Raw genomic sequence first — 10,694 nt, forward strand, 5'->3', positions numbered from 1 at the left:
GGCAACGTATCCTTGGATTTGGAGACACAGACTGATCTGTCTAGAGGGGACTGGAACCGGTACAGTAGTAGTGTATACTCTGAAGGGTGCCTAGATAAGAAAGGAGAGGTTATAGTGGTAGATGAGGTGACTGTGAAAGTGGAGGGCGACGCTCCTCCCACAGTGAATGCAGATAGTCACCTAGGAGACAGACACTCACAGGGCAGAGATTTCTTAGAATACAGGGAAAGCTTAGAGACAAATCCGAACGCTGTCACCCACTCCACTTTCCACCCGTTCTGGGATCGCGACCCAGTGTCCATGTCAATGGGGCCTTCCGATTCACACGACTGCACCCTTTTGGATCAGGCATTGAACTCAAACGACAGGGCTAGAGCCCAGGCCCGGGGAGGGGAAGCAACATCAGGCAAAAAACAGGGGGTGAAACTCTTTAGCTGTACCCAGTGTCATATGCGCTTCGCCCAGGCTGGCAACCTGAAGAGGCACCAGAGGGTACACACAGGGGAGAAACCTTACAGTTGTTCCCAGTGTCACATGCGCTTTGCCCAGGCTGGTGACCTAAAGAGGCACCAGAGTGTCCACACAGAAGAGAAACCCTACAGCTGCCCCAAGTGTGAGAAGAGGTTCTCCCACCAGCACCATCTGAAGATGCACCTGAAGATCCACACTGAAGTGAGGCCGTTTGCCTGTACGCACTGCGGGAAAAGGTTCTCAGAGAGGAGCTACCTCAGGATTCACCAGGAGAAAAACCATTCCACTCTATAACATAGAAAGTAACCATTCGAATCAATAGCTTCTGACGTTTACATCAAACCCTGCATTAAAAAGACAAAGATTAACTTTCAATTGTTGTCAGCAGAAAAGATCCACAGATGCATTTGGAATAATGAGATCAACAGATTTCAGTGTTGAATATTCCTGGGTAGAATATTGCATTCAGGCATTGTGCCTAAAAAGTCTGTTACATATTGTGTTTGTACTGTACTGTGTAGGCCAGTGGTCACCAACCTATTCTGAGTCAAGGTCATTTTCACTGATCTCTCGCTCAGATTCTTTTGAAACATTACTTAACAGTTCTGTAAGAATGAGGTTTGTGCAGTAGGCCTAATACATTAGCACAGCATATTGAATATATGCCTGGCCTGCCAATATTGGCCTTCTCAGACCATATTTCAAAACTCAAGCTTTGATTACAAAATAGATCAGTTGGTGTAGCAAATTGCTGAGCATAAATTGAAATGATTTGTTTATTTTATTTTACTGGACTGATTGTCATGGTGATTTCAATACAAATGGGAACTCGGGAAAAAAGGTGGTCAAATCAGGATGTCAGTGATTTTCAGGTTGGAAAGTCAGAGGTCTAGATAGATGCCAGAGTTTCTGACTTGGAATTCATGAACGCTCAAAACATTTTTTTCCAGTTGGATCTCAATAGTTCCCAGTTGTTTTGAACACAGCATTAGTCTCAGTGGAGGGCGAGAACAGCATAGGTTCCACTTCTCACAGTCACTGCTGTAATGAGTGTGCTGAGTCAAGAAGCAAGTTCAGGGAGTGAGTGTTGGAAATCTTCCTCTGCTTTTCAAATATGAACTCAGAACAGGAATAGCTTATACCAATCAAAGGTTAGAGAGCTATTTTAGTAACCACATCAACTGCTTTTATTGAGCTAACTTCCCACTTATGTAACTTCGTTGGTGACGTTTCCCTGGTTACCATAGCAACATCTGATCTCACTTTGCATTGATAGCCCTGCTTACTCGGTCTGTTAGAAGTGCCACAATTATCGTTTTCTACAGGTAAGATGTCACAAAATCATTTAGACCAGTACGTACACACACTTCTTCCACAAGAATCTGCTGTCCAGATCGACTAGCCCATCTTGACGTTGTTTCATGAGAGAGGGTATGTACAGTTGATACAAGCTGCTACCACAAAAAAATAATACCCTGCTGGATCCAGTGTTCATTTCTCGACCCCAAAGTTGCTTCCATTCAGATGTGCTGCAGAGATACTAAAGCTATCACAACCCAGTGTATTGCATTTTCACTTCAGACATCTCCCAGGTATGAATGATATCACATTCACTGCTTGCATTAGTTCTGTCTTCATGTTAGCATAAAAAACAAAAGTCCAAATAAAATGAACGATCTACATTTGCATTTAAAAGAATGAATCTCAGATGTACAGTGTGCTCTGCTCAGTTAACTGAGAGGTGCCCCAAGGGAAGGGCTTCCCCGTTCCAGGCACAGCCCAGAGAGGACTTCATGAACATCCAGTTGTTGTCAAAATACATTGTGAAAAAATTGCTTTTTCATTTACTTAGCTTCCACAATGCCTTATTGACTTCGCTTCTCTTCTCTATTGTTACAGTTGGCATGTACTGTGGTATTCTAGTAGGAGACTGTATACAAGTCTAGTAGTCAAGAGTAAATATTTCTGATGAAATGTGTGATCTAATTGCCCCACAATCCAAAGTAATAAGGTTGACATAGTGGTATATCAAAGTAATCAGACCAATTATTTTACTACATTTAACTTTGACTATAGTTAACTGCTTTTAAAACAGGTAAAGCAAGTCCCACAATTTTACTTCATTACTTCACTCCCAGCACTGGTGTAGGATCTCTTGGGGCCAAAGTAGTGGGATGGTAGGTTTTGGGGGATAGTGTATAGGTGCAGGGTTGGATGATGGTGCAATTTAAATGTTTCCCTTTTTCTCTTTATTTGGGAACAAAATGTACAATTCACACTCCGACCTGTGAGTAGCAGCAATACACATTCCTGAATTAGATGTGCAAATGCTGTATGTAGAGGACAAACAGATTAACTCTACCACTGGGTAGGGGAGAGGCCAAATGTAAGCTCAGAGCTGTTTTGATAGATGTGTGGCAGAAGAGGTGGGATTCTGAGCCCAAGGGCCAGGATTTATATGCCCTCTAAAGAAAGGTCAGTGGACCAAGATTCAAAGGTCAGATTAGGAAGTTAGAGGTGGTGTTTGGTAAGCATATGAATGCTTTGCGTCTGGAGTGCATGGTTGATGTAATGGTGGAGCATGTGTTGTATTGTTGCAGGTATGTTGAAGAGAGGGAGAGATTTAAGTCTAGGGTCTTTAAGGTTGGAGGATGGGAAAGGGTCTGTTGGAAGTTAGTAGGGCTCTTTTTTATTTTCTTAGTAGTATGAGGATTTAGGTTTATGGGTTTCTTTTCATTTCTACCAAAGTAGAGCTTTGGGAATCGTGATTGACTACGCACTCCAGCACAATAGGTGGCGGCATGCACCTTTAAACGTTTGTTTAAGACCGCCAATCTACTGAAGAAGTAAACGGAATCAAGAACGACCAGCGGCCAATAACAATTTCAACGTTTTTGTTATTTATACGGTTATAGGCGTTATTAACCCTGAAACTCAAAATATGACGGGCCTTGTTTGATAGATGTTATCTAGGTAACGCTAGCTAGCTGTTAACAATGGCTAACTGTGTGGTTTTTCACACTCAAATAGCCTCCGTTATGGAGGTGCTAGCGAATGCAGCCGTGGCAGAGATCTGTAAACTCGTAGACGACGACTATGCAGTGTTACAATTGGAAATAACTCAAAGCCAGAAAGAAAACAGGGGATTGCGGAGGAAACTACAGCTATTGGAACTAAAGGTGGCACGGGATCGCGCAGAGAGGACAATGCGAGAGCGCGTCGTCAGTAGTGTCAAGATCCTCGACCAATACAGAGAGATGGCAAGAGGTACATTTTGCAGAAGGACGAGGCTTCTGGGCCTGTCGCCCCGTTCCCCTCTGCGCATGTGTAACTTTAGATGCGTTATTAACCACATAGTTAATTATCCAGAATTGGGTCTTTGACAGTTTTGGGATATTATGCAATAATTCCTCTGATTACTTAGCAATCTTGCACAAAGACACTCATATTCTAACCAGATTTATATTTTTTTACGGCATTTCTTATTATTTACTCAATGAAAATAAGATGATGCATGGAACATAACTTATTGACATACTATTTATAGATTGATTATGTCAAGTGTTTGTTACCTTAAATCCGTGCCAATTCTAGATGCATATGTGTCTGAATACCCATACTACATACTTAAACTGCATACTGTGTACCCATTGTCGCATACTATTTAGCAAGTATCATTAGTAAAGAAATATGCAGTATGCAACGCAGTAGCTGCTCCTGACTGGCTGAGTAGGTGGGGCAGGGCTGAGTGTGGGTGGATTTTTACAAATTCAACAAACATTACGTTAACCAACCTGATAATGGCTAATTTCCAATTTGATTAATTTCTCTAAACTCTAAATAGAATAGGAATAGAGCTTTAGGCCTACTCAGGCTGGTTATAGGAAACTTTCCACATTAGACCTACACTGTAGCCCAGAGGTCAGCCTGGTCTCATAGACTAGACGTAACATTGTAAACGTAAATCCGGGAGACCAAATTAGTATGATATGTTAGGCATGGTTACACCTTTAACTACTTTTTAGGTACTTTGCAACTACATAGCATGTTAGCTAACCCTTCTCCTAAACTTAACCCTGATCCCCTAGCCTAGCTAACTTTAGCCAGCTAACCCCCTAGCTAAAATGTGTAACATATATTTTGCAAATTCGTAACATATCACACAAAATGGGTGATGGACATCCACAAAATAATACATACCATACGAAATGTAACATATCATACTAAATAGAGTGTACGGATTTATGTACAGAATCATACGAAATGCTCTGAGACAAGGTTGCAGGGGTTAGGCAACCCTTGCAAACCCTTCATGGTTTGGATTTAACTGACCTGGAAGATTTATGTACAGAATACGTTTTGGAGAAGGTTTAGCTAACATGCTATGTAGTTGCAAAGTACATAAAAAGTAGTTAAAGGTGACAATTAGCTAAAGCTGTCCATCATGAGATTCAGACTCGCAACCTTTGGGTTGCTAGATGTTTGCACTATCCGGCTAACGTTGTTGCCTTAAGTAACCATCTGCCTTATGTAACCATACCTAACATATCATACTAATTTGGTCTCCCGGATTTACATTTGCTATGTTACTTCTAGTCTATGAGATCAGGCTGACCTCTGGGCTACAGTGTAGGTCAAATGTGAGGTCTAATATAACCAGCCTGAGTAGGCCTAAAGTTCTATTCCCTATTCTATTTAGAGTTTAGATAAATTATGTGTTGAATTTAGGAAATCGCTGAACTGATAAATTAACTCAGTTGGTCAGGTGTGTGTGGTGCCTAGTTGGAACAAAATCCTGTAGTACCTACAGCACTCCAGGAACAGGGTTGCTTACCATAGCCCATATATCCTATTTTTGTATTTAAATTATTTTTTATACCTTTATTTTCTGAACGTGTCAGCGTTGTTGATGTCATGTTAATCAGGCCTTTTGATTTTAACATATGGATTGTTTTAGTCAGTTAATAAGAACAAATCCTTATTTTCAATGACAGCCTAGGAACAGTGGGTTCCGGGGCAGAACGACAGATTTTTACCTCAGCTCGGGGATTTGATCTTGCAACCTTTCGGTTACAAGTCCAAAGCTCTAACCACTAGGCTACCTGCCGCCCATTTAAAAAGTACTGAAGACAGAAACAGAATTTGGTTCCATTTCAACATATTTATTTGTGAAACCAGAATGCTGTAACATATATTTTGTGTGGAAATGTATATGTAAAAAAAATGAAATATCACATTTACATAAGTATTTAGACCCTTTATTCAGTACTTTGTTGAAGCACCTTTGGTAGTTTGCCGAATTTGCCGAAATTTCAAAAAAATCTGTTTTCGCTTTGTCATGGGGTATTGTGTGTAGAATGAGGGGAACAAAAATAATTTTGCCATTTTAGAATAAGGCTGTAACGTAACAAAATGTGGAAAAAGTTGAGGAGTCTGAATACTTTCCGAATGCACTGTATATAAATTAAATCAAAATAGCCTAGTACACACACCAAAACTTTTCAAATGTTCAAATAAAAAGGCGGACAGTCGGATGCATCGCAAATTCAGAACCCCTGGACATCAACATAAAACTATAGCACTGATCATTGGGAACGAGATCAGAATCACTGGTAAGGCTTCATCCATACGTTACATAATTAAATAGGTAAAGCCTAGCCTGCAAAACTAAAACAATCCATGTTAAAATCAAAAGGCCTGATTAACATGACATCAATAACGCAGCCACATCCCGAGTCCCCAGTGCCGACACGTTCAGAAATCAAAAGATGAAGTATTTAGTTTAAAAGCTCTGACGATGGGCAAGAGAACAATAAACACGTTTCAATGATGTAGTGCCTACAATTCAATACTCAATTATTTTAAGGAGAACAAAATCTACATTTTCCCAATTAAGTAGCTTAGTTTTGTTGTTTGACTACTCAAAGAGAAGTAGGGCCCATCACTCGCAGCCCACCTCTTCCAATGCATTGTGGAAAAGTGTGCATCTGTTTCTACTAGATAAAGAGCTGAGATGAGTAACATCTGGCATTTAAACCATCAAAACTTTCAAAAATTCACATAATATAGAACATTCTATTTTATCGCATACTGGGAATGTGTAATGCGCGATTGCATTGTTTCACGCTATTCGGTGATTTCAGTAGTGCATCCCTTTATCTAATTGATCGGCTGTTGTCAAAGGCGGAATTAGTATTTAAGGTACACTAGATTTTTTAATCGTTGCATACTATTACACTTTGTTTTCGCATACTCAAACAGCATACTATTTAGGACGCAAGTATGGGCATTCGGACACCGTCACAGTCAAAACTGTCAATAGTGTACTATATAGTGTTGAGCATTGACAGTAGCTAACCTAACCACCTCTTTAACCCCCAATCACTCTCTCCGGTGAAGGACATCTCACTGGAGGCCAAAGGAGCTTTGTGAAGCCAGTGAGAGACAATACATGGAGACATGACCAACCAATCACTGTTGATGAGGGGAGTGGAACCTCAACCCAGCACATGGTGATAGAGGTTAGTGTCATAGTGTACCATAAAAAAAATGACAGTACATTAAATGTGGCTAGTTTATTTCGGGGCTCCCGAGTGGCGCAGTGGCCTAAGGCACTGCATCTCAGTGCTAGAGGTGTCACTACAGACCCTGGTTTGATTCCAGGCTGTATCACAACCGGCTGTGATTGGGAGTCCCATAGGGACTGGCCCAGCGGCGTTAGGGTCTGGCCAGGGTAGGCTGTCATAGTAAATAAGAATTTGATCTTAACTGACTTGCCTAGTTAAATAACAGGTCAATTAAAAATACAAATTTTAAAAATCAGAAAGGCTCCACTCAGCTATTCACTTGCTAACATGTGAAACGGCTTTTGTGGAGCGATGGGTAACGATGCTTCGTGGGTGACTGTAGTTGATGTGTGCAGAGGGTCCCTGGTTCGCGCCCGGGTATGGGCGAGGGGACGGTATAAAGTTATACTGTTACATCGATGCTGTTGACCCGGATCACTGGTTGCTGCGGAAAAGGAGGAGGTCAAAAGGGGGGTGAGTGTAATGGATGTCAAACAGCTAGCTAGTTAGCGGTGGTGCGCGCTAAATAGTGTTTCAAATCGGTGACCTCACTTGCTCTGAGACCTTGAAGTAGTGGTTCCCCTTGCTCTGCAAGGGCCGTGGCTTTTGTGGAGTGATGGGTAATAATGCTTCGTGGGTGACTGTAGTTGATGTGTGCAGAGGGTCCCTGGTTCGCGCCCGGGTATGGGCGAGGGGACGGTCTAAAGTTATACTGTTACACATGTACATCCTAATTTATAGAGAGACTTCCCTTTGACATTGTTATCCAATTCAACTCATGTACTGATAATAACCTCCGTTCTTCTTGAGTCAGTCTGCAGATACAGAGGCTGCAGGTCCTGGAGGATCGTCTCTGGTAAAGCAGGAGAGGACTGAAGGAGACCCACAACAAATCAGAAACATCCAGACTGGAGTAGCGGCTGGAGTGGCGCCCCCTGTAGCCACAAAGGACCTCACCTCCTCGCCCCAGCCCAGGGCAAAATGCAACATCACAGAGAACAGTGGAACAATGAACGAGGTCCTCAAGTCAGAGACAGACACAGAGACTTTAATTGTAACACAAAGGCTTTTAAATACAGGATCTGTCCTCAGGTCAGACCCAGAGGGGCTGGGGCCACTGGGCTGTCCTCCTGCTCCCGGCTCAGAGTATTTACTTTACGGTAACCTGAGCCCAAGGACAGTTCATTCCCAACGGGACTCATGTGACGCATTAGAGACTGGCAATGATCCGTCTTGTTCCTACACTACAGAGATCGAGCCTGGCAACATATCCTTGGGTTTAGAGACACAGAATGATCTGTCTAGAGGGAACTTGAACCAGTACAGTAGTAGTGTATACACTGAAGTGTGCCTAGATAAGAAAGGGGGTGTTATAGTCGTAGATGAAGTGACTGTGAAAGTGGAGGGCGATGCTCCTCCCACATGGAATGTAGATTGTCATCTAGGAGACAGACACTCACAGGGCAGAGATTTGTTAGATTACAGGGGAAGCTTAGGGACAAATCTAAATGTCGCCACCCACTCCCCTTTACACGCGTTCAGGGATCGCGACCCAGTGTCCACGACGATGGGGCCTTCCGATTCACACAGCAGCATCCTTTTCGATCAGGTATTGAACTCAAAGGGCCAAAAGGCCAAGGCTCAGGCAGTGGGAGCAACATCAGACAATAGTAATGAGAAACAGTTCCTCTGCGTGTTCTGTAACAAAGGCTTCAGCTGCCTCCAGAAGTTGGAGATCCACAAGAGGGTCCACACAGGGATTAAACCCTTCAGCTGTACCCAGTGTCACATGCGCTTTGCACACTCGTCCAGCCTTAAGAGGCACCAGAGGGTCCACACAGGGGAGAAACCCTACAGCTGTACCCAGTGTCACATGCGCTTCGCCCAGGCTAGCAACCTGAAGATACACCTGAAGGTCCACATGAGAGAGAGGCCGATCGCCTGTATGGACTGCGGGAAGAGGTTCTCCGATAGGTGCTACCTCATGATACACCAGCAGAAAAACCATTCCACTCTATAACATAGAAAGTAACCTTTGGGGGGAATCACGTGACCCTTGAACGAGATGGCGGCATGAACTAAGAGCTCTGCACAAGTAGTTTCCAATTCCTAATCTTACCTCCACTCCAAGTTCAAACTCCTTTAGCCGCCATGACATTTTTTTTACTAAAGCTACAAAAGGCGACACTACAGGTGACATTTTTTACCCGGACTCGAGCATTAGCGACGGAAAAAGCCTCCAAGAAGAAGCTAGCTCCAGAAAAAGCTAGCGCCATTAGCCAGGAACAAGAGGACCCGAGGCCCAACGAATGGCAACCTCGCACTCTTGTCGAAGACATCCTTTCTGAGTTGAGATCCAAACGTACAGAACTCAACACTAAATTAGATGCCATTAATTCTCAGCTCAGTGCGATAGTGACAATCCTGGAAAACGCTTTGCCTGACATCAAGAACCATAAATGCGTGGCGCCTGGATGAGGCAGAGGGGCGAATCCTATCCATGGAAAACTTATTGACAGATGCCATGGAAACAATAGCATATGCTAAAAAGAAAATAGAGCATCTGGAAGAGAAAACAGAGGACCTGGAAAACCAGGGGCTAAGGAATAATTGTGTTCTATTAAATCTGGGCGAAAAAGAAGAGGGAAACATGCCACTGATCCGCTACCTGCAAGACAAACTTCCCGAGTGGCTCCACCTGTCCACCGAAAGGCCCATAGAACTCGAGAGAGCTCACCGAGCACTGAGGCCCCCACCAGCAGCCAGATAACCACCGCGCCCAATCACCATACGTTTCCTGAGATTCACCGACAAGGAACGAGTCCTACAGGCGGCGAAAAACACCATCACAGTGGGAAACGCCAAACTCACTTTACACCAGGACCTGTCAGATGGAATACGCCGAAAGCGCCAAGAGTTTGACGAGGTGAAGAAACACTCCATTGACCGAGGCATCTTCAGGGGATTCAAATACCCAAACGAGCTCATGATTCTTCACCAAGGAGCCTTGCGACACTTCAAAACTCCCGAAGAGGCAAAACGTTTTTTGAAAGACAATCCTGGTCAATGAGAAACAGACCATTGACTAAATGCGATTAATGCTATTACTAAAGGAGGTAAGACAACATATAGCCGATATCCAAAGACCCACCCGCCCCGCTAAATGTCATCATAGCCGTCCAATCTATATTTCTTTTTCTTTAGCTGAGAGGGATAGACTCTATAGCCTAACCTAGGCCTACTAATGTTTCAGCCTACTTTTATTTCGTTGCTATTATTACTTGTTGTACCCTATGTCCCTTGGGGGAGGTATATGCAGGCTGGGCTATTGATTTTATTTTCTCCCTCTTAGTGTGGTCTGGACAGGGGGGCTACGTTGTCATTTACTCAATGCGGGGCGGAGAGGATGAGGCATTTCTTTGTTGGGGAGAGGGAGACGTTGTGCGTTACTAACTGTTCCCGGTTCTTGTTTTTTTCGGAACACAGAATTGAGACTGAGCGGGGTGGTAATAGATCCGACGGGATGTGTCGTTGTTTGGGAACTCGGCTGGGGTGTTCAGAGATTGTTATTTTATGTACACCATTTATTTTCCTTTTATGTGAACTCAGCTGTAACTATTATCCACTTTTACCCAGCGATGACTTGCACTAATGTTC

At 43.3% G+C, this 10,694-nt stretch overlaps 1 protein-coding gene across 1 annotated transcript; it reads left to right on the forward strand.

Annotated features, from left to right (window-relative positions):
- The first annotated feature begins 3,305 nt into the window (after positions 1-3,305).
- On the forward strand, positions 3,306-9,762 carry LOC112231619 (oocyte zinc finger protein XlCOF7.1-like). Its single transcript, XM_024398310.2, has 3 exons — positions 3,306-3,738; positions 6,871-6,992; positions 7,852-9,762. The coding sequence occupies exons 1-3, from the start codon at positions 3,468-3,470 to the stop codon at positions 9,055-9,057; spliced, it is 1,599 nt and encodes a 532-aa protein (XP_024254078.2). The 5' UTR covers positions 3,306-3,467; the 3' UTR covers positions 9,058-9,762.
- Positions 9,763-10,694: the final 932 nt, after the last annotated feature.

The sequence above is a fragment of the Oncorhynchus tshawytscha genome, linkage group LG34 (assembly GCF_018296145.1).
Source record: "Oncorhynchus tshawytscha isolate Ot180627B linkage group LG34, Otsh_v2.0, whole genome shotgun sequence".
Taxonomy (NCBI): Eukaryota; Metazoa; Chordata; class Actinopteri; order Salmoniformes; family Salmonidae; genus Oncorhynchus; species Oncorhynchus tshawytscha.

Bases quoted from the DNA above. Each gene is read 5' to 3' on its own strand.
- LOC112231619 (XM_024398310.2), top strand. From the start codon at position 3,468: ATGGCTAACTGTGTGGTTTTTCACACTCAAATAGCCTCCGTTATGGAG. The intron at 3,739-6,870 runs GTACATTTTGCA...TCTCCGGTGAAG, and splicing joins ATACAGAGAGATGGCAAGAG to GACATCTCACTGGAGGCCAA. The intron at 6,993-7,851 runs GTTAGTGTCATA...TTCTTGAGTCAG, and splicing joins CCCAGCACATGGTGATAGAG to TCTGCAGATACAGAGGCTGC.